Raw genomic sequence first — 23,514 nt, forward strand, 5'->3', positions numbered from 1 at the left:
GGAGCTTCTTGTTGAGGCGTGACGCCATCATGTCTATTTGAGGAAGTCCCCAAAGACTTGTTATCTCTGCAAAAACTTCTTGATGAAGTCCCCACTCTCCTGGATGGAGATCATGTCTGCTGAGGAAGTCTGCTTCCCAGTTGTCCACTCCCGGAATGAAGACTGCTGACAGAGCGCTTACGTGATTTTCCGCCCAGCGAAGAATCCTGGTTGCTTCCGCCATTGCCACTCTGCTCCTTGTCCCGCCTTGGCGGTTTACATGAGCCACGGCTGTGACATTGTCTGATTGAATCAGAACCGGTAGGTCGCGAAGAAGATTCCCCGCTTGTCGTAGGCCGTTGTATATGGCCCTTAATTCTAGAATGTTGATGTGTAGTAGTGATGAGCGGATTCGGTTTTACTCGGTTCTCAAAACGGCATCTTATTGGCTATCCAAAACACGTGACATCCGTGAGCCAATAAGATGCCGTTTTGAGAACCGAGTAAAACCGAATCCGCTCATCACTAATGTGTAGACAAGCCTCCTGGCTTGACCATAGTCCCTGAAAATTTCTTCCTTGTGCGACTGCTCCCCATCCTCAAAGGCTCGCGTCCTTGGTCACCAGAACCAATCTTGAATGCCGAACCTGCGACCCTCTAGAAGGTGAGCACTCTGCAGCCACCACAGGAGAGACACCCTGGCCCTGGGGTACAGGCTTATTTTCTGATGAATTTGAAGATGGGACCCGGACCACCTGTCCAGAAGGCCCCAATGAAATGTCCTCGCATGAAACCTGCCGTAGGGGATGGCCTCGTAGGTCGCCACCATTTTTCCCAGTACTCGAGTGCATTGATGGACTGACACTCTTTTAGGCTTTAACAGGTCTTTGATCATGTTCTGGAGTTCCTGGGCTCTTTACTACCGGGAGAAAAACCCCTCTGTTCCGTATCCAGAATCATGCCCAAAAAAATACAACCGAGTTGTCGGAACCCACTGCGACTTTGGCAGCTTTAGAATCCAGCTGTGCTGTTGTAGTACTCTCAGGGAGAGAGACACTGTTTTTAAGAACTGCTCCCCTGAACTCGCTTTTATCAGGAGATCGTCCAAGTATGCGATACTTGTGACCCCTTGTTTGCGCAGGAGAACCATTATTTCTGCCATTACCTTGGTGAAATTCTCGGGCCCGTAGAAAGCCCAAACGGCAATGTCTGAAACTGGTAATGACAATCCTGTACAGCGAACCTTAGGTACGCCCGATGAGGAGGATATATGGGGACATGAAGGTATGCATCCTTTATGTCTAGTGACACCCTAAAATCCCCCCCCCCCCTTTTCCAGGCTGTATATCCCTGCCTTGAGAGATTCCATCTTGAATCTGAACCTCTTTAAATGTAGGTTTAGGAATTTTAGATTCAGAATCGGTCTGACCGAGCCATCCGGCTCTGGGACCACAAATAGGGCTGAATAAAACCCTTTTCCCTGTTGCTCTAGGGGAACCATGATAAACACTTGCTGTTGGCCCAGCTTTAGTATGGCAGCCAAAATTATTTTCCTCTCCGGGGAAGTAGCTGGCAAGGCCGATTTGAAAATCGGTGTGGAAGCACCTCTTTGATGGATGTGGTAGAGGCCGGGGAGGACACTTTTCCTGTGAACTGGCCGTAGCCGGTGATCCTTTCCCTCTACCTCTGGCGAGGAAATAAAGCCACGCCCCTTTCTGAACTTACGCGACCGCAAGGACTGCATCTGTTATTAGGGTGTTTCCTTTTGCTGCGGGTGAACATAAGGCAAAAAGACGACTTACCCGCGGTAGCTGTGAAAATCAGGTCCGCAAGGCCCTCCCCAAATAAAACTTCACCCTTGCAAGGCAAAGCTTCCATATGACTCTCCGAGTCAGCATCACCTGCCCATTGACGGGTCCGCAGGGACCTACTAGCAGAACCTGCTATGGCCTTAGCCCTTGAACCCAACCCCCAATATCTCTCGCAGCCTCTCTCATATATAGTGCTGCGTCCTTGATATGACCTAAGGCCAACACCATACTATCTTTTCCTAGGGTGTCAATGTTAGACGACAAGTTATCAGCCCAAGCTGTAATTGCGTTACCTACCCATGCCGACGCTACTGCAGGTCTAAATAGGGCTCTGGCAGTTGCATAAAATTTATTTTAAGGTAGATTCCTGCCTACTATCCGCAGGATTCTATAGGGCCGCCGTATCAGGGGGCGGTAATGCTACCTTCTTGGACCAGGGCGTTAAGGCCTTGTCCAGCATGGGCGAGGATTCCCACCGTAACCTGTCCTTTGAGGGGAAAGGATACGCCATAATAATACTCTTGGGAACTTGCAGTCTAATGTCAGGAGTCTCCCAAGCTTTTTTAAATAAAACGGTCAGCTCATGAGATGAGTTAGGTTATTTTTCTTTAAATATGCAGACCCTTGTGTCAGGGACAGAGGAGTCCTCTGAGATATGCAAAACAACGTTTATTACAATAAACCTATATTGAATACTGTCGCGACTCATGGGTGCAACCTTGCATCATCCTAGTCGACACTGGAGTCGGAATCCGTGTCGGTATCAGTGTCTGCTAACTGGGTAAAGGGACATTTATGGGACCCTGAAAGGTCCTGGGACACAGTAAAAGCCATGGGTCAATTCCCTGCTTGTCTTTGGACTCTGCTTTGACCAATCTGCAATAAAGCCACATTATCATTCAAAACATTCAACTTGTCCACCCAATCAGGTGTCGGCTGTGCCGACGGAGACACCACCACCATCTGCTCTGCTACCTCCCAAGACGAGCCTTCCTCTTCAGACATGTCGACACACACGTACGGACACCCCCCACACACACTGGGATAAATAAATATGGGGACTGACCCACAATAAGGCCCTTTGGAGAGACAGAGAGAGAGAATGCCAGCACACACCTAGCGCCACAATATGCTGAAACCACGGTCCCATCCTAAATAGCGCTTTATATATAAATATATGTACAAACTGCACCAAATAAATGTGCCCCCCTTCGTTTTTGTCCTCTGTTATTGTTCAGCAGGGGAGAGTCTGGGAGCACTTCTCTGCAGCATGCTGTGGAGAAAAATGGCGCTGGTTAGTGCTGGAGGATCAAGCCCCGCGCCCTAGACGGCAGGCTTCGGTCCCGCTCAATTTCTTTATACTGGCGGGGGTTTTATATTATATTGCCTCAGCAGTATCCAATATCTGTGCCAGTGCTGTTTATGAGGTAAAAATTGCTGCCCAGGGCGCCCCCCCCCCAGCGCCCTGCACCCGTACAGTGCCTTGTGTGTGTGTGTGTTGGGAGCAATGGCGCGTTACCGCTGCGCGGTACCTCACTGATGATCTGAAGTCTTCTGCCACCTTTGAAGTCTTCTTTCTTCTCATACTCACCCGGCTTCTATCTTCTGGCTCTGTGAGGGGGACGGCGGCGCAGCTCCGGGACGAACGACGAGGATGAGACATGTGTTCCGACCCTCTGGAGCTAATGGTGTCCAGTAGCCTAAGAAGCAGAGCCTATCATTTAAGTAGGTCTGCTTCTCTACCCTCAGACCCACGATGCAGGGAGCCTGTTGCCAGCAGTGCTCCCTGAAAAAAAAAACCTAACAAAAAGTCTTTTTCAGAGAAACTCAGGAGAGCTCCCCTGCAATGCACCCAGTCTCCTCTGGGCACAGGATCTAACTGAGGTCCGGAGGAGGGGCATAGAGGGAGGAGCCAGTGCACACCCATTCTAAAGTCTTTAGAGTGCACTTGTCTCCTGCGGAGCCCGTCTATACCCCATGGTCCTTACGGAGTCCCCAGCATCCTCTAGGACGTAAGAGAAAGTTATTTTAGAGTTTTTTATTTTACAGGGAGGCTGCTGGCAACAGCCTCCCTGCAGCGTGGGACTAAGGGGGGAAAGTAGTGCGGGTTCTGAGCACTTCCTCCGCTGACAGGACACTGAGCTCCTGACGGGATTTATCGCTCCCCGCCACAGGGGATCGCTCACCCCAGCAGCATGCTGCCACCCCCTTACAGAGCTGACGATTGTGGCGAGTAAGACTCCGACCCCCCTAGCAAGTGGGGGGCCGGTGTGAAGATGGTGGCAGCAGGGTATTGTCACTGACCTGGGTTGGGGATGTTGTGAACTCGGGGGTTCTTCCGATGGTCGGGAAGAGGAACCACAGCTGGGTCGGAGCAGGGATGGTCGGATATAGGTTTTCCTCATATAAGACTCGGATAGTTAGGATTGGTGAAAAATGCTGAGGATCTTTATTATGGGAAGGGAGCAATACAGCGACACATGAAAGAAAGAGAACTTGTGAGCAATGTCAAAGGCTACTGGAGAATTTGTGAGCAACGTTTAAAGGCACTGATCAATGAAGAACTCGTGAGCGATGGTGAAAGACACTGAAGAATTTGTGAGCAATGTTTAAAGACACTGATGAATAAAGAATTTGTGAGCGATGATGAAGGACACTGAAGAATTTGTGAGCGATGTTTTGAAGACACTGATGAATGAAGAACTTGTGAGCGATGGTGAATGACACTGAACGCTGGAAACACTAAAGTTGGTTCAGCCCGCAGGCCATGCTGAATCCAGGGAACGCTGGCAACTGCACTGCAGAGGAACACACAAGTTGTTCGGATCACTGGAGACTGTGCTGCAGGAAGTCACCCTGAATGCTAGAAGCACTGGAGTATAGCTGCGGGGGAACACACTGCGTACGGGAGCTCTGGCATCCACTTCAGTAAAGAGACGATACTCAGGCGCCGAGGCTCTCCCGGCGTCCGGTTTTGAATCTCCCGCCTCTATTGGATTGGTGAAGCGGGTAGTGACGTCACCTGCTCCCCGCCCACGTGACGCCGGCTGTCATGGCGGCGCCAACGCTCCGGGGAACTGCGCCAGCCAGACGCCGGGACCCGAGGACCGCCAAACAGACCAGCAGCCACGCAGGCCGCTGCCCCTGGCGTGTGACAGGTATGATCAGTATTAACTGCGCTTCGGGATGGCTCAGAGGTACATAGCGCAGTGCGTTGAGGGGCGCCCTGGGCCAGCGCTTACACCCTACACTGGTCACAAAGCCTGTCGGGGTCCCAGGATCTCAGCCAGCATCAATTCTCCGGCCAGTATAATCAGATGAAGAGCGGGAAGACAGCGACACTTTGGGGCCGGAGCTTCTCCTCAGAGCGGATCCAACAGCGTTCAGCGCCATTTTCCTGCCTGCACAGCGCTGATCAGGAGAAAGAAGGTCCCTCCACAGCAACTCCAGCTATCTCTCACGGTACCAGGGGGTTGTAGAAGGGGGGGGGGCTAAATACAGACTGTGTATCCTATTAAGGTGCACCGTCAGCACTGACAAGGGGTCTCCCTTTGGTTAGGAGCGCTGTGTGTGGGTTGGCTCCAATCTCTGAGTCTCTCTTGCCTTTCTTGGGGGTGAAACTCTGTCTGCGTGTGTGTGTGTGTGTGTGTGTGTGTGTGTGTGTGGTGTGTTTTGTGGTCTCCTTTAGCTATGTCCAGGGACACTGTCATATGCTGCAGAGGATATGTCCTCCCAGGATGATTCCATTCCATGTAATCAGGATAGCACTGGTTTAGCACAGATTCCAGCAAGGGTACCTGAGTGGTTTTCCTCTATCAAATCTTGGATTTCTCAGATTTCACATAGGGTTGCAAGTACTGAATACGCAACCTAGGTATTACAGAACTCTATGGCAGTATGGCCCAATTCTGGTACCTCAGGACGCTCCGCTATATACCCCCACAAACGTGCGCTTGTTCATGTCATGCAAGATGACACAGATACCGATTCTGATACCACAGACGGTACTGGGGATGTGTTGCGGGGGTCTGCCTCTCTTGCAAAGGGGGTGCAATTGATGATAGAGACTATAAAGGGATGTGTTGAATATTAATGATAACACACCTGTGCAGGTTGAGGAGGATTTTTTCACTGAAAATAAGAAAGCCTCGCTAACCTTTCCTGCGTCAAATGAATTAAATGTTATATTTGAGAAAGCATGGGAAAACCCTGAGAAAAAATTCCAGATCCCTAAAAGGGTCCAGGTGGCGTTACCTTTCCCTGAGGAGGATAGGAAAAAATGGGAAAGCCCGCCAATTGTTGACGCATCTGTGTCCAGCCTCTCAAAAAAGGTGGTTTTACCTGTTCCGGGATCTACCGCCTTAAAGGAGCCGTCTGATCGAAAGATTGATAATACACTTAAATCAATGTATACTGCTTCTGGGGCCATATTACGTCCCACTGTTGGCTAGTGCATGGATTGCAAAAGCTGTAGTAAAATTATCAGGCACCTTACTTGAGGATTTGGATACAATGGATAATGGCGATGTTGAATTTCATGTCTGTTTTAGCTCGTTGGGGACTGTGGCTGAGCCAGTGGTCGGCCGAAGCGACGCGGAATCCAGGAAATGCGTCCCTACCCTACACAAGTCAGGTTCTCTTTGGGGAAGCCTTGGATGCGTGGATATCCACAGCTTCAGCGGGTAAGTCTCCATTCCTTCCCTCCGCTGCACCTGCTCCGAAGAAATCCTTCTCTTCATCAGCATCACAGTCCTTTCGGTTTAACAAGCCTAGAAAGGCCAAACCGTCTAATACCTTCTTTAGGGGAGGTCGACCTAAATCCAAGAAACCTGCTGCGGTTCCCAGGAAACTAAGCCTGCTTCCAGTACGCCGAAGTCCTCCGCATGACGGTGGACCGCGCGGCCAGGAGGTGGGGCCAGTGGGAGCGAGGCTCAGACAGTTTAGTCACGTTTGGGTATCGTCCGGCCTTGATCCCTGGGTGATAGATATTGTGTCCCAGGGATACAGGTTGGAATTTCAAAATATCCCTCCTCACCGATTTTTCAAATCAGGCTTGCCAGTTCTGCTGGCGGACTGGACTGTCCTACAAGCAGCAGTCCAGAAGTTGGTGGAGGCACAGGTCATTGTGCCAGTACCTCCTCATTTGAAAGCCACGGGTTACTTTTCGAATCTTTTTTTGGTACGGAAACCGGATGGTTCGGTCAGGCCCATTCTGAACCTAAAATCACTGAACCCTTTTCTGAAGAAGTTCAAGTTCAAAATGGAGTCTCTCAGGGAGGTGATATCAGGTCTGAAAGAGGGGGAATTCCTAGTATCCCTGGATATCAAGGATGCGTACCTCCACATTCCAATTTTGCTACCGCATCAGGCTTATCTCCGTTTTGCATTACTGGACTGTCATTTCCAGTAGCAGGCCCTGCCATTCGGCCTCTCTACAGCACCAAGGGTGCTCACCAAGGTGATGGCGGAGATGATGGTTCTACTCCGAAAACAGGGGGTAAACATCATTCCATATCTGACGATCTACTGATAAAGGCATCATCCAAGGAGGAGCTGTTGCAGTCCATTGTACTCACAACCCGCCTACTCAGAGTCCACGGTTGGATTCTGAACCTTCCAAAATCTCATTTGGAAGCAACCTAGAGGTTGTCTTTTCTGGGGATGATCCTCGAAACGGACGTGCAGAGGGTGTTTCTTCCACAGGAAAAAGCGTTGGTGATACAAACAATGGACCGGAATATCCTGAAGACAGCCCGGGTGTCGGTTCATCAATGCATTCGCCTTTTGGGAAAGATGGTGGCCTCTTACGAGGCTCTCCAGTATGGGAGGTTCCATGCTAGGGCCTTCCAACTGGATCTCCTGGACAAGTGGTCAGGAACTCATCTACACATGCACCAGAGAATTTGTCTGTCACCAAAGGCCAGGATTTCACTCCTCTGGTGGCTACAATTGCCTCACCTCCTGGAGGTCCGCAGGTTCGGGATTCAGGACTGGGTCCTTCTAACCACGGATGCGAGCCTCCGGGGCTGGGGCGCAGTCACTCAAGGGGAAACCTTCCAAGGAAGGTGGTCAAGTCTGGAAGCCGGCCTGCCGATCAACATCCTGGAGCTAAGAGCCGTCTACAATGGTCTTCTTCAGGCGGCTCATCTTCTAAGAAATCGGGCCATTCAAGTACAGTCGGACAATGTAACGATGGTGGCTTACATAAACTGACATGGCGGAACGAAGAGCAGAGCTGCGATGTCAGAGATGACAAGAATCATCCTCTGGGCAGAAAAACACGTGTGGGCGCTCTCTGCAATCTTCATTCCGGGAGTGGACAACTGGTGTCTCCGTGGGTGTTCCAGACGGTGTACGTGTTTCCACCACTCTCACTCATTCCAAGAGTTCTAAAGCACGTAAGGAGTACAAGAGTTCAAGCGATCCTCATTGCTCCAGACTGGCCAAGGCGGGCTTGGTACACGGACCTTCTGAATCTCTTGCACGAAGAGCCAAGGCCTCTTCCTCTTCGGGAGGACATGCTGCAGCAGGGGCCGTTCGCCTATCAAGACTTACCGCGGCTACGTTTGACGGCATGGAGGTTGAACGCCTGATACTAGCTCGGAAGGGCATTCCGAAGAAGGTAATTCCTACCCTAATACAGGCTAGGAAAGAGGTAACGTTGAAACATTACCATCGTATTTGGAAGGAATATGTCTCTTGGTGTGAATCCAAGAAATTTCATGCGGTGGAGTTTCAACTGGGACGTTTTCTCCTCTTCCTGCAAGCAGATGTGGATATGGGCCTGAGGTTGGGATCTGTGAAAGTCCAGATTTAGGTCCTGTCCATTTTCTTCCAGAAACAATTGGCTGCCCTCCCTAAGGTTCAGACCTTTTTGAAGGTTTTGAAGTTCTGCACATTCAAACTCCCTTTGTACCGCCTACGGCGCCTTGGGACCTTAACGTGGTGTTGCAGTTTCTCCAGTCGGACTGGTTTGAGTCTCTACAGGAGGTTGAGGTCAAATTTCTTACATGGAAGGCTGTCACTTTGTTGGCCTTAGCTTCTGCTAGACGTGTGTCAGAATTGGGGGCTTTGTCCTGTAAAAGCCCTTACTTGATATTCCACGAAGATAGAGATGAGCTCCGGATATGTCAGCAGTTTCTTCCAAAGGTTGTGTAGGCATTTCATATCAACCAACCTATTGTGGTGCCAGTGGCTACTGACTCCTCAATTTCGTCAAAGTCCTTGGATGTTGTGAGGACTCTGAAAATCTATGTGAAGAGGACTGCTCGTCACAGGAAATCGGACTCTTTGTTTGTCCTGTATGATCCCAAGAAAATTGGGTGCCCTGCTTCCAAGCAGACTATATCTCACTGGATTAGGTTCACTATCCAGCATGCTTATTCTACGGCAGGATTGCCGTGTCCAAAATCTGTTAAGGCCCACTCTACTCGTAAGGTGGGGTCTTCCTGGGCGGCTGCCCGGGGTGTCTCGGCGTTACATCTTTGCCGAGCGGCAACTTGGTCTGGGTCGAACACGTTTGCTAAGTTCTACAAGTTTGATACTTTGGCCTCTGATGATCTGAAGTTCAGTCAATCAGTTCTGCAGGAGCCTCCGCGCTCTCCCTCCCATTCTGGTAGCTGTGGTACATCCCCATGGTACTAATGTGGACCCCAGCATCCTCTAGGACGTAAGAGAAAAAAGGATTTTGGTTACCTACTGGTAAATTCTTTTCTCGTAGTCCATAGGGGATGCTGGGCGCCCACCCAGCGCTTCGTTTTCCTGCAACCGTTGTCTGGTTCAGTACAACTCTGTTTAGTTAGGTACTGCATTGTTAGTTGGTAAGTAATCTTTCAGCAGTTGCTGAGGTTTTCAAGCTAGTTAGCTTGATGTACCTTGTATGTGTGAGCTGGTATGAATCTCGCCATGATCTGTGTTAAATCCTTCTCTCGAAGATGTCCGTCTCCTCGGGCACAGTTTCTAGATTGAGTCTGGTAGGAGGGGCATAGAGGGAGGAGCCAGTCCACACTCTCAAACTCTTAATGTGCCAATGGCTCCTGGTGTCTATACCCCATGGTACTAATGTGGACCCCAGCATCCTCTACGTACCACGAGAAAAGGATTTACCGGTAGGTAAACAAAATCCTATTTTTCCAAATGCGATGGTAATGTCTTGACGTTACTCCTTTCCTAGTCTGTATCAGGGTAGGAATAACCTTGTTAGGAATGCCCTTCCGAGCTAGTATCTGGTGTTCAACCTACATGCCGTCAAACGTATCCATGGTAAGTCTTGATAGGCGAACGGCCCCTGCTGCAGCAGGTACTCCCGAAGAGGAAGAGGCCTTGGCTCTTCTAGCAGTAGATCCAGAAGATCCGCGTATCAAGCCCTTCTTGGCCAGTCCGGAGCAATGAGGATTGCCTGAACTCTTGTTCTCCTTATGAGTTTGAGAACTCTTGGAATGAGTGGAAGCGGTGGAAACACGTATACCGACTGGAACACCCACAGAGTCACTAGGACGTCCACCGCCACTGCTTGCGGGTCCCTCGACCTGGAACAATATCGCTGAAGCTTCTTGTTGCGAAGAGAGGCCATCATGTCGATCTGGGGTGGCCCCAACGATCTGTTACCTCCTCGAACACCTCCGGATGGAGACCCCACTCCCCCGGGTGGAGATCGTGTCTGCTGAGGAAGTCCACTTACCAGTTTTCTACTCCCGGAATGAAGATTGCTGACAGTGCAAACGCGTGTTTTTCTGCCCAGAGGATGATTCTTGTTACCTCTGACATTGCAGCTCTGCTCTTCGTTCCGCCTTGTCGGTTTATGTAAGCCACTGTCGTTATGTTGTCCGACTGTACCTGAATGGCCCGATTTCTCAGAAGATGGGCTGCTTGGAGAAGACCGTTGTAGACGGCTCTTAGTTCCAGAATGTTTATCGGCAGGCCGGCTTCCAGACTTGACCACCTTCCTTGGAAGGTTTCCCCTTGAGTGACTGCGCCGGAGACTTGCATCCGTGGTTAGATGGATCCAGTCCTGAATCCCGAACCTGCGGCCCTCCAGAAGGTGAGGTAATTGCAGCCACCAGAGGAGTGAAATCCTGGCCTCTGTCGACAGACGTATTCACTGGTGCATGTGTAGATGGGATCCCGACCACTTGTCCAGGCGATCCAGCTGGAAGGACCGAGCATGAAACCTCCCCGTACTGCAGAGCCTTGTAAGAGGCCACCATCTTCCCCAGATGGCGAATGCACTGATGAACCGACACCCGGGTTGGCTTCAGGACATCCCGGACCATTGTTTGTATCACCAACGCTTTTTCCTCTGGAAGAAACACACTCTGCACTTCCGTGCTGAGGATCATTCCCAGAAAGGACAACCTCCTGGTTGGTTAAAAAATGTGATTTTGGAAGATTCAGAATCCAACCATGTTCCCAGAGAAGCTGTGTCGTGAGAGCTATGGACCGTAACAGCTTCTCCTTGGACGATGCCTATATCAGCAGATCGTCTAGATATGGAATTTTGTTCACCCCCTGTCTGCGGAGGAGAACCATCATTTCCGCCATCACCTTGGTGAATACCCTCGGTGCTGTGGAGAGGCCAAATGGCAGGGCCTGGAACTGAAAATGACAGTCCAACAGTGCGAATCAGAGATAAGCTTGATGCGGCAGCCAAATCGGAATGTGGAGGTATGCATTCTTGATATCCAGGGATACCATGAATTCCCCCTCCTCCAGACCTGATATCACTGCCCTTAGAGACTCCATTTTGAACTTGAACTCCCTCAGAAAGGGGTGTAGTGATTTTAAGTTCAGAATGGGCCTGACCGAACCATCCGGTTTCGGTACCACGAAGGGTAGCCCTGTCTGCCGGCAAAGCAGGCAAGCCTGGTTTGAAGAACCGGTGAGGAGGGAGATCTTGAAATTCCAGCCGGTACTCCTGGGACACAATATCTAGTACCGAGGGATCCAGGCCGGACGACACCCGGTCCTACCTCCAGGCCGCGCTGTCCACCGTCATGCTGAGGACTTTGGTGTACCAGAAGCAGGTTTCTGTTCCTGGGAACCTGCAGCAGCAGGTTTCTTGGATTTTGGCCGACCTCCTCTAAAGAAGAAGGTGTTGGACGGTTTGGCCTTTCTTGTTTTAGTAACAAGAAAGGACTGTGATGCCGCTAAAGGAAGAGGTTTCTTCACAGCCGGTGCAGCAGAGGGAAGAAAAGGTGACTTACCCGCTGTAGCCATGGAGATCCATGCATCCCCAAAGAGAGCCTGACCTGTGTAGGGTAGGGTCTCCACATCTCTTCTGGATTCCGCGTCGGCAGACCACTGGCTCAGCCACAGTCTTCGATGAGCTGAGACAGACATGAAAGAAATTCCTGCAGCCATTGAACCCAAGTCCTTCATGGATTCCACCATAAATCCTGCAGAATCCTGAATGTTACGTAAAAACAATTATACGTCACTTTTATCCATAGTATCCAAATCCTCAAGTAACATGCCTGACCATTTTACTATAGCTTTGGAAATCCATGCACAGGCAATAGTAGGCCGTAGTATCGCCCCTGAAGCCGTGTATATGGATTTGAGCACAGTATCAATTTTGCGATCAGCCGGCTCCTTTAAGGCGGTAGATCCTGGAACAGGTAGAACCACCTTTTTTGAGAGTCTGGATACAGACGCGTCCCACTATGGGTGGGTTTTCCCATTTTTTCCTATCCTCCTCAGGGAAGGGAAAAGCCACCAGAACCCTTCTAGGGATCTGGAATTTTTTCTCCGGGTTTTCCCATGCTTTCTCAAATATAGCATTCAATTCTTTGGACGCAGGGAAGGTTAGCGAGGCTTTCTTATTGTCAGTGAAGTAAGCCTCCTCAACCTGCTCAGGTGTTGTATCTGCAATATTCAACACATCCCTCATAGCCTCTATCATCAACTGCACCCCTTTAGCAAGAGATGCGGCCCCCCTGAGCACATCCCCATCACCGTCTGCCGTGTCAGAGTCGGTATCCTTGTCATCCTGCATAATCTGTGCAAGAGCACATTTATGGGAACCTCCAGAGGGGGGCCCTGAGGTAACAGAACCGGACCAAACTGCCATAGAGTTCTGTAAAACCTAAGTTGCAGATTCATTCTGTGCAACCCTAGTAGAAATCTGAGAAATCATGGATTTGATAGAGGCTAACCATTCAGGCTCCCTTGCTGGTATCTGCGCTAAAACAGTGCAATCCTGATTACATGGAATGGGATCATCCTGAGAGGACATATCCTCTGCAGCATATGACACAGAGTCCCTGGACACAGCTTAATGGAGACCACAGACACTCCGCACGCACACACACACACACACACACACACACACACAGGGGAGGACAGACAGAGTTTCACCCCCAAGAATGGCAAGAGGGACACAGAGATTGGAGCGAACCCACACACAGCGCCTTTCAGGTATAGTGAGACCCTAAACCAGCGCTGACTGTGTACCTTAATAGGTTACACAGTCTTTACACAGCCCCCCCTTCTACAACCCCCCGGTAAAGTGAGAGATAGCTGGAGTTGCTCTGGAGGGACTGTACATCACTGACAGCGTTTCTGCAGGCAGGAAAATGGCGCTGTACGCTGCTGGGTCCGCTCTGAGGAGAAGCTTAGCCCCCTTAATGGCGCGGTCTTCCCGCTCTTCATAGGATTATACTGGTCTGAGGATGTATGCTGGCAGAGATCCCGGGACCCTGACAGGCTTGAGAGGTCAGTGTAGGCGCTGGCTCAGGGCGCCCCTCACAGCGCCGCACTATGTACCGTTGAGCCCCGGAGCGCAGTTAGTACTGCGCTCCATACCCTGTTGCCGCCATCTTCACACCGGCTCCCCGCTTGCTAGGGAGGGCGGTGACTAACTCGCCACCGATCTTCTGGTTCTGTAAGGTGGTGGCGGCATGCTGCCGGGTGAGCGATCCCCTGTGGCGGGGAATGTTCGATCCCCTCAGGAGCTCAGTGTCCTGTCAGCAGAGATAGTGGCTCAGACGCCGCAGGGCGGACACTACTCCCCTTCCCCCCTTTAGTCCCACGAAGCAGGGAGGCTGTTGCCAGCAGCCTCCCTGTAAAATAAAAAAACTCTAAAATAACTTTTACTAAAGAAGCTCTGTAGAGCTCCCCTAGCTGTGACCGGCTCCTCCGGGCACATTTTCTAAACTGAGTCTGGTAGGAGGGGCATAGAGGGAGGAGCCAGCCAACACTCTCCAACTCTTAAAGTGCCAATGGCTCCTGGTGGACCCGTCTATACCCCATGGAACTAATGTGGACCCCAGCATCCTCTAGGACGTAAGAGAAAATAAAATACAAATAAATTGATAAAATACTTGCAAAAAATGAAATCACCTATAAGCATCAGCATTGTATTCACAAACAGCCAATCACAAGTGGGTTACTAATGCCTGCGCCCATCTGTCAGTTATACCTGCCCAAGACCACCCACAAACAGCACGACTTCTCAGGTGTGTAAGCATTTCTGGGGCAGATGCATTAACCTAGAGAAGGCATAAGGAAGTGATAAACCAGTGATATGTGCAAGGTGATAAAGGCAGCAGCCAATCAGATCCTAACTGTTAATTTACATATTGGAGCTGATTGGCTGCTGCCTTTATCACCTTGCACATATCACTGGTTTATCACTTCCTTATGCCTTCTCCAGGTTAATACATCTACTGCCCCTCTGTTCTGTATGTGTTCACAATTGCTTGACTATAACTTTACTGTACTTAGCATTAGAACACCCTTCCCTCCTCTGTCCCAGATGACCGTATATGATAGGATGATGCAAATCTGCATAAAACCAAACATATATGTCACGGTCTTGCCTCGGCAGGTGCGGGAGGGTCGGTACTTACCAGTTCAGGTGCTCTGGCGGGGTCCATCCGGGGGGGGTGGGGGGGGGGGGGGGTGCGGGCTGCTGGCGCTGGACGAGGTGCAAAAGCAGGCATGCTGAGGCCTGTGTGAGGAAGCAGGCTGGGTGTAGTGTCATCAGTGCCTGCTCCTAGCATCGCCATCTTGGATTCTGGCAACGGTGTGTTTTGCCCTTCCTTCTCTCAGGAAGAGGTTTTGGCTGCAGCAACCAATGGGATCCATGCCACAGGTATAAATCTGGGAGAACAGGAAGCAGAATTTGCCAGTGCGACGTCCTCCACAGCCTAGGCCAGACATTCCCAACAACGGTCCTCAAGGCACACCAACAGTGCAGGTTTTAGTGATATCCAGGCTTCAGCACAGGTGGCTTAATTAGTAGCTCAGATATTTTGATTTAACCATCTGTGCTGCAGCCTGGACATCACTAAAACCTGCACTGTTGGTGTGCCTTGAGGACCGTGGTTGGGAATGCCTGGCCTAGGCTGTGGCAACAGTTCTCTGTGCTCCACAGCAGCATCCGTGCAGACCCCAGCTTTCTACTGCATCATATCCACAGTCTGTCTTGCTAAATCCTATTCCATACTCGCTACCCTTCAGTACTCTGCAGCCTAACCTGTCTCCGAGCCTTGGTCCACAGTTACCTAAAACCCTGGAGTCCCCCGTCAGCCTCGGATTACAGGAACCAGGTTTTTCCCACCTCCAGCAGCCGTATTGAACTTTCCATGTTGAATTGGGACAATGCTCTAATCTGGAACTACTACTCATTGCTACATTAATAAATAACATCCATGCGAAAGTCCTTCAATCGTCCCGCACGTCTTTTGTTCAAAGATCCTGGGACGCCAGAGTCTCCTGAGCTGAATCCGGATCCAGAAATTTCCCAGAACGTGATAATATATTCTTTGGGTACACACAATATACTTTATGCAAACTGACAAAGTACTCACTATGTATCAGCCTCTTTGTGTAGATCCACCTGGAGGTGCCCTCCCCTCAGTATAGTACATGAGACTGTCTCACAGCCCTAGAGGCAAGTGTAGCATCAACCCTAAGGTCAAGCAGGAATATGATATCTAAAATTTGCAAAGCCACAGCTTCTGTCTTCTACCATAACATTACATAAAAATAAAAAAAAGTTAATAAACCAGATATGCTAATTTTACAATAGTTTAGCTCACAGCTAAATAAATCCTTAGGCTCGGTACACACCTGACAGAGATGATGGTGGGCCTCCCTTTCCCCTGACCAAGAAAAGTGTACACACTTACTGATTGTTTGCTCGATATGTCATCCCTGTCATACAGCTGGGAGGGGATTTGATTTTACCTGCCCAGTTGTGACGTTGGCCGCCGCAGCAAGAGTACAGGCGGTAATGATATGTCAGCCATCGGCTGTGCTGCAGGGCCGACATGATCTGTCTGTGAACGACGTCGTTCACAAACATATTGCTGGTACACACCACCAACACACCCACTATATATCTACTGTTCAATTGAGCGACTGATATATTGGCCAGAATGTATCCAGCATTAGTTTTGGGAGGAAGTTTTTAGTAATTGTCAGATTGTTTCTATAGTCAACATTCTTACAAACTACTAACTTAGGGCTCGATTCAATTCAGTGCGGATTAAATGGCGCCGGGATGGAGCTCCCGGAGCTTTTCAATTCAGTGCGATGTCATCCTCGACAAGATGATTTCATCTCACACCCCTCCAGGGGCACGAGCTGAAATCTGACAAATCTTAGGTCCGCAATGCTGTTTCGTGCCGCAGCGTGGACAAAACAGTATTGCAGCAGGCACTTTAGATGGAGAATGCCCGATCTCACGCCTAAACACGCTATTTACTCCATGAGTACTGGCATTCTCCGATTTAACACTGCGCTGAACTGAATAGTTCTGGGAGCTCCCTCCTGGCTATTCAATCCACGCTGAATTGAATCAAGCCCTTAGTTTCCATTTAGGGTTTGCTGTACCCATAACAAGCAAACTTAAAACAAATGGAATTACACCTTTGCAAGTACCTGTGCCTCCCACATTGGCCCCTGCAGTGTGGTATGTCTCACAGTCCACATAAAATGTTCCTTGCTTCTCCGCTCCTAGCTGCTCCAGCTTACGTGTAAGGAGTTCCACAGTCTGCTGCACGCTTTTTCCTTCTGCTAATGGTACCTGTGTTACACTAAGTAGGACACATGAAAAATTCTATTTATTCCATGTGTTTCGTCAAATAAATAGTAACAACATATAATTTGCTATGATTGTTTGAATATGGAATTAGAGTTATCACATTTTAGTGATGGCTAGATGATTCCTTATGCCCTGATATGTAAAAATGCAAATTCAAAAGAATATTTACTTCCATTTTTACATGATTATATGCTCATCCACCATTACATTAATTAAATGGATGTATGTTTCATATTTTTACTATTTTTTTCATATAGTAGTACTATGTTTATTGGTCTGTAAATACTAATGGAAATGCTCATGTTAAGCACTGGCTTGGTGCTGGGATGCGGAGAACCTGATTAAAGGCTTTTTCACAACTTCACATGTGCACATGTAGTACTGGCGAAGATCAGGCAGGGAGTTGTGGAAAGTGGTACAAAGCCCATATTACTCATTGGGAGTGAAAGATGAAAACTACAATAACCAGTTTCTTTCTACAGTACGGTAAAGAGCATCCCATAAATGGAGAATGAGTTATAATATGGTGTGTGATATTAATAACAGTACAATAAAACCACAAATACGTTTAGACAGCTCAAACCACATCAGATTATTCAACGTACACTCTTAAAGAAATGTAAGTACAGCTCACCATGTAACGCCCATGTTGCTTTGGTTGTGTTGTGTCTATATTCGCTTACCGTACTGGGTACTGTGATCCCCAGTTTTTTTCGGTAGAGGCTAGATCCAAGTGGCCTAAGGGACCTTTTCCGTCAGGGGGAGGAGCCACGACACAACGGGGAGGAGCTACGCCAGCGGTACAGTTGGTCTAGTATCCACACCACCAACTATTACCTTTAGTAATTAGGTGGCGAGCGAAGCGAGCCACCGTGCCCGAAGCGTGGCGAGCGAAGCGAGCCCGCGAGGGTACTTTTCGGGTACCTTGTTCGGCCGCAGCTCCACCCCCTGGTGACGGGTCTCCTCCCCTAGGTACGTCAGAAGGTCCCTTCTCCCACTCCAATATAGAACCAACCGTTGCTTTTTCCCTTCGGGCACCTTAAAATGACCTCACACCGCTTGCATATTACTTGCTAGTAGTATAGTTGTAATTACAGGGGAAATATATGCGTACAAAAATGTCTGCAGTAGCGCGTAGGGATTAGACCGCAGCGGTCATTTTCCCTAAGGCTATAAAGTATTGTATTAAGCACAGAGGTGTCTACACCAAAATGGCGAGTCATGTACACCGTCCCACTTCATTCTCTATGTCGCTTCTATTTGCGTTCCAGGACGGAGGTCGGCGAGACTGAGGCCTGACGGAGTCTGCGCAGTTTCTGCTTCTCGGCTGTCTATACACGTGTGTGCTCAGCTATGCCAAAGCACCGGAGCTCCCGGGGCCTGGCTCCCCGCCAGGCACCACTGGCAGAGCAAATCCTGCAAGATGGGGTTGTCAGGCCCACTTTCCGGGGGAAACGACGAGAACAGGGGACTGCAGGGTCTCACGACGATGAGTATGTGGATGAGAAGCTGTCGCGGAGGATCCTGGAGCAGGCCCGGCTTCAGCAGGAAGAGCTAGAGGCCGAGCACGGGCCTGGGAGCCAGGTCACCAAGCAAAAGACCACAGTGTTAGGTTAGACAGAGTGCCTGCGTGCATGTCACCTATATCTGCTTATACTTTCTATTTTGCAACAGTTTAACCTCATCCATCTGTGTTGACCCCCTGTAAGAACCAGACCCCTGATTATGTTATGGGTGTCTAGCTGGTTAAAGTTAAGGGGTATAATATAGTCCATGTCGATAATAAACATAGTACATATTGCACCGTGTGTAAACGGCTTCCGATGCGCGCTCCCGCTGTGTCGGTATCGCAGGAAAAAATAAACTGGGCAGGCAGCTCAATTTTGACTAGAAAGCAAACAATCTACAGTGAGCTGTTTCTAGTATAGTCAAAATCAGCCGTAGCCAGAATTGCACCGTGTGTATGCACGGCTTATGCTGGCCATACAGTTGTGCGATGCCCCACGACGGGGCATCGCACCAGCAGTTCAGGTGCGATCAAATTGCACCTGAACTGCCAAAGTGGTGATCATGCGATAGATCGCATGGTAATCACGTGATGGGCACGTCACCGCCGAGATGCCGCTCCTGGCGGGTGCCCATCGCAGTGCGATATATCTCTTGTGGGTTTAAAACCACATGCGATTGCACTGCGATGCGAGAAATATCATGTGCAGCACATAATATCTTGAGACGCGATATTCGACCGGCATGCCCGCGCATCGCATCTCAAGGTACCTAAAATGTGCATACAATCCTTCGATTTTTCTCACAGATGTGGTCGAAATCGAAGGATAGCACCGATTATCTCATAAGTGTATGGGCACCATTAGGCTTACCATACTATACTTTGAAACCGGGACACTCTTGAATTACACAGGATCTCTAGCTGATGATAACCAGGTGAAATGCAGGCTTGAAGTTAGCCAGCCACACAACGTGTAATTCATGACTGTCCTACCCTCCAACTGTACCTTTTTGGCAGGTACAGTACCTTTTTTTTTTTTTTGTCTGTAGCGATTTTTGGCTCTCCAAACTTCCATTGTAATACTAGGAAAAGGGGCATGACCACGCCCCCTTTACCAGTGGCCACGCCCTTTTCGAATTTGTACCGATTTCTATGTGTAAAATGTTAGAGGGTATGGACTGTCACTGTTTAAAGGTATAGTATGGTAAGCCTAATTATAGTCACCAGACCCCCTAAAGGGGGGTACGCACGGGGTGATGTGTGCTGAGCGGTCTATCACAGAACACTGAACACACAGTTTGATGTGTGCTGAGCAATGAGCAAGTGGGGGGGGTGAGACGCTCACTTCACCAGCGGTGAGGCATGCCAAATCTAGAGCCGGCGATAGTGATACGCAGTCTGTCACCGGCACCCTACACACGGAGCGATGTGTGCTTGATTTCTAAACAATCTAGTCAGATTACTTGGAAATGAAGTAGAAATCGCTCCGTTTGTACCCCCTTAACACTGATCACTATTTTAAAGCCGATTTCTCTTACGTCCTAGAGGATACTGGGGTCCACATTAGTACCATGGGGTATAGACGGGTCCACTAGGAGCCTTGGGCACTTTAAGAAATCAGTAGTGTGCACTGGCTCCTCCCTCTGCCCCTTCTAGCAGACTCAGTTTATAAAATGTGCCCGGAGGAGCCGGTCACGCTTAGGGAAGCTCCTGAAGAGAGTTCTGCATTTCTTTTCTGTTTGTTATTTTACAGGCACTGCTGGATATCATCAGCATGCCTGCTTCATGGGACTTAGGGGGGAGAACAGCCCAACTTCCTAAAGGGTTAATGATCCCGTTTCTCCGCTGACAGGACACTGAGCTCCTGAGGGAGTCATTCGCAAGCCCCACCACGGCGAGCGTACCCTCCCGCAGCACTCCACCACCCCTAACAGAGCCAGAAGAAAGAAGAGTGGTGAGTAGACTGCCGGCGTCCCGGTTAGCGGATCGTCGGCGGTTTTGGCTGCACAAGTGTAGGAGCGCAGAGCTGACATGCAGGCTGTGCTCCGGGGCTCAGAAAGAAATGCGGTGAGTGTGTCCCGCTGAGAGGGGCGCGCTGAGCCACCAATGAATACCCACACTGGCAGATAGCTTCACAAGGGTACTAACCCTCTGTTAAGCAAACCATAAACCTCAGGCCAGTATAAAAAAAATCTGGAAAACCGCGCGCCATTATGGGGGCAGGGCTTCACTATGAGCGGATCCAGCAGCTCACCAGCACCATTTTCCCTCTGCAGGGACTTAGTGTGGCGACCCAGCTGAGTTTACTTGGCTAAAAGGGCGCGGTGTGGCTGGCTCCATTTTCTGTGTCTCCCTGCGGTCTCTGTGTGGGTTACACTGTGTTTTCACCTTCTGTGTGTGTGTGTCCCTTCCCGTTGCCATGTCCAGGGACTGTGTTTCCTACACAGCAGAGTGTCTGTCCTCCCCTGGAAGACTCGCCACCATGTACCCAGAATAGTACACATTCTCAGGCTAGTGGGGCAGAACCCCCATGGTTGGATTCCATTTAGGGGATGATATCTAATATTTCTACTAAATTAGCCCATACTGAGAAAGAGATGCAATACTTAAGACAGTCTATGGATGAGATTCAATTCCCATACCAGCGTCTCAGACCCCTGCCATTTGCCCACAAAAGCGTACTCTGGCCCAGCTCATGCAGGCTGATACTGATGACGATACGTGAGACACAGAAGAGGGTGAAGTGGGGCAGATGCGGTCCTGTCACAAGGACTATAGGCCCTGATAGAAGCTATTAGGAATGTCTTGCACATTCCTGACAAGGTGGCGGAGGTAGAAGAGGAATCTTATTTTAATTTAAAAAAGAAATTCTCAGCTACTTTTCCAGCATCAAAGGAATTGAATGCCCTGTTTGAGGAAACTTGGGCTAATCCTGAAAAGAGGTTTCAGATCCCTAAAAGGTTAATTACATCCTTTCCCTTTCCTCTGGAGGATAGAAAGAAATGGGAAAACCCGCTGATTGTGGACGCATCGGTGTCTAGGTTGTCACGTAAGATAGTCTTACCTGTTCCTGGGGCAGCATCCTTAAAGGACACGGCTGACCGCAAGATTGAGACCACTTTCAAATCCTTATACACTGCTGCTGAGGTGGCCCAGAGACCCACTATTGCTTGTGCATTGATCACTAGGGCCATTGCTAAATGGTCAGGTAATCTAATTGACAGGTTAGATTCCTTACCCAGGGGGAGATAATTTTACTCCTGCAGCATATTCAGGACTCTGCTCACTTTATGGTGGAGGCCATAAAGGAAATTGGTTTGCTCAACGCACGCACCACTGCCATGGCAGTGCCCGCATGCAAGGGCTTGTGGCTACGCTAGTGGACTGCGGATGCGGATTCCAGGAAAGGCGTGGAAAGCCTACCATTCACAGGTGAGGCCCTTTTTGGAGATGAACTGGATACGTGGATATCCAAGGCTATGGCGGGTAAGTCTACATACCTTCCTTCTGCAGCACCCCCAGCTAGGAAAACATACTTTACACCAACTCTGCAGTTCTTTCGGGCAGAGAAATTTAAAGGAAAATTCAAAGGTTCTTCTACAGCCTTTTAAAGGCAATAGCGGTAAACCCATAAAACCAGCAGCTGCAGGTTCTCAGGAACAGACCTTCGGTTCTGCTTCCTCCAAAGCCTTCAGCATGACGGTTGACCGCACTGCTTAGAAGACAGGCAGGTGGGAGCTCGGTTACATTATTTCAGTCACGTTTGGGCAACATCATGCCAGGATTCCTGGGTCAAAAACCTTATCGCCCAGGGATACAGACTGGAGTTTCAGGAAGTGCTACCTCCCAGATTCTTCAAATCAGGCTTACCAGCTTCTCCAGAAGCAGGTACAGTATGACTTTGCAGGCAGCAATTCAGAAACTGGTACAAACTCAGGTTATTGTCCCAGTTCCACTTCAACTACAAAACAAAGGTTATTACTCCAACCTGTTTGTGGTACCGAAACCGGACGTTTCGGTAAGGCCCATTTTAAACCTCAAGTCACTGAACCCCTACTTAAGGGTGTTCAAGTTCAAGATGGAGTCTCCGAGAGCGGTGATCTCAGGTTTGGAGGAGGGGGAATTTCTGGTGTCTCTGAACATCAAGGAGGCGTACCTTCATATCCCGATTTGACCGCCTCAGCAGATTTATCTACGGTTTGCATTACAGGACTGTCGCTACCAGTTCCAGGCCCTACCATTTGGACTCTCCGCGGCACCGAGTGCGTTCACCAAGATAATGGCAGAGATGATGTTTCTTCTCCGCAAGCAAGAAGTGAACATAATACCGTATCTGGACGACCTGCTAATAAAAGCTCCTTCCAGGGAGAGGTTGTTGGACAGTATTGCCCTCTCAACCCGACTACTCCAGGATCATGGGTGGATTCGGAACCTACCAATATCCCACCTATAACATGGAGGCTTCCGTTCCTGGGGATGATACTCCTTCCGTTGGAAAAGGCATTGGTAATCCAAGCGATGGTGCGGGATGTTCTAAATCCAGCCCTGGATATCGGTGCATCTATGCATTCGCCTTCTGGGGAAGATGGTTTCATGCAAGGCCCTTCCAGCTGGATCTGCTGGACAAATGGTCCGGATCGCATCTTCACATGCACCAGAGGATACGTCTGTCGCCAAAAGCCAGGATTTCTCTTTTGTGGTGGCTTCAGACCTCTCTCCTGACCAAGGGTCGAAGGTTCGGGAATTCAAAATTGGATTCTGCTAACCACAGACGCAAGCCTCAGAGGTTGGGGAGCAGTCACCCAGGGGTAACAGTTCCAAGGAAAATGGTCAAGTCAGGAAACCATTATTCCTAGCAACGTTCTGGAGCTAAGGGCCATATACAACGCCCTTCTACATGCATCGCATCTTCAAGATCACGCCATTCAAGTTCAGTCAGACAATGTGACGGCAGTAACGTACATCAACTGACAGGGCGGAACAAAGAGCAGAGCAGCAATGTCAGAGGTAACTAGGATTCTCCTCTGGACAGAAAGTCACGCAGTGGTGCTGTCGGCAATCTTCATGCCGGGAATAGGCTACTGGGAGGCGGACTTCCTCAGCAGACACAACCTCCACCCAGGAGAGTGGGGCCTTCACCCGCAGACGTTCGAGTACTTGACACGCCG

The 23,514-nt window shown here is 49.6% G+C and overlaps 2 protein-coding genes across 5 annotated transcripts in view; one reads left to right on the forward strand and one right to left on the reverse strand.

The window, feature by feature from the left end:
• The window catches only part of MED20 (mediator complex subunit 20), a 183,860-nt gene extending 165,974 nt beyond the window's left edge, over positions 1-17,886 (reverse strand). The window contains exons 1-2 of one of the 4 annotated variants that reach the window (XM_063955083.1): positions 17,474-17,886; positions 16,665-16,831 (exon numbers count right to left, since the gene is read on the reverse strand). In XM_063955083.1, the coding sequence (XP_063811153.1) occupies positions 16,665-16,831; positions 17,474-17,487 (181 nt within the window). In that variant the 5' untranslated portion in view covers positions 17,488-17,886. Of the gene's footprint in view, positions 1-14,129; positions 14,161-14,208; positions 14,288-16,664; positions 16,832-17,473 lie in introns of those variants that run through there. The other 3 variants (XM_063955084.1, XM_063955085.1, XM_063955086.1) reach the window with 3 other exon arrangements.
• Positions 17,887-18,084: 198 nt separating this feature from the next.
• The window catches only part of BYSL (bystin like), a 110,014-nt gene continuing 104,584 nt past the window's right edge, over positions 18,085-23,514 (forward strand). Inside the window, exon 1 of the mRNA XM_063955081.1 lies at positions 18,085-18,451. Within this exon, the coding sequence (XP_063811151.1) occupies positions 18,193-18,451 (259 nt within the window). The 5' untranslated portion in view covers positions 18,085-18,192. The remainder of the gene's footprint in view (positions 18,452-23,514) is intronic.

This window comes from Pseudophryne corroboree, chromosome 2, assembly GCF_028390025.1.
Source record: "Pseudophryne corroboree isolate aPseCor3 chromosome 2, aPseCor3.hap2, whole genome shotgun sequence".
Classification (NCBI taxonomy): Eukaryota; Metazoa; Chordata; class Amphibia; order Anura; family Myobatrachidae; genus Pseudophryne; species Pseudophryne corroboree.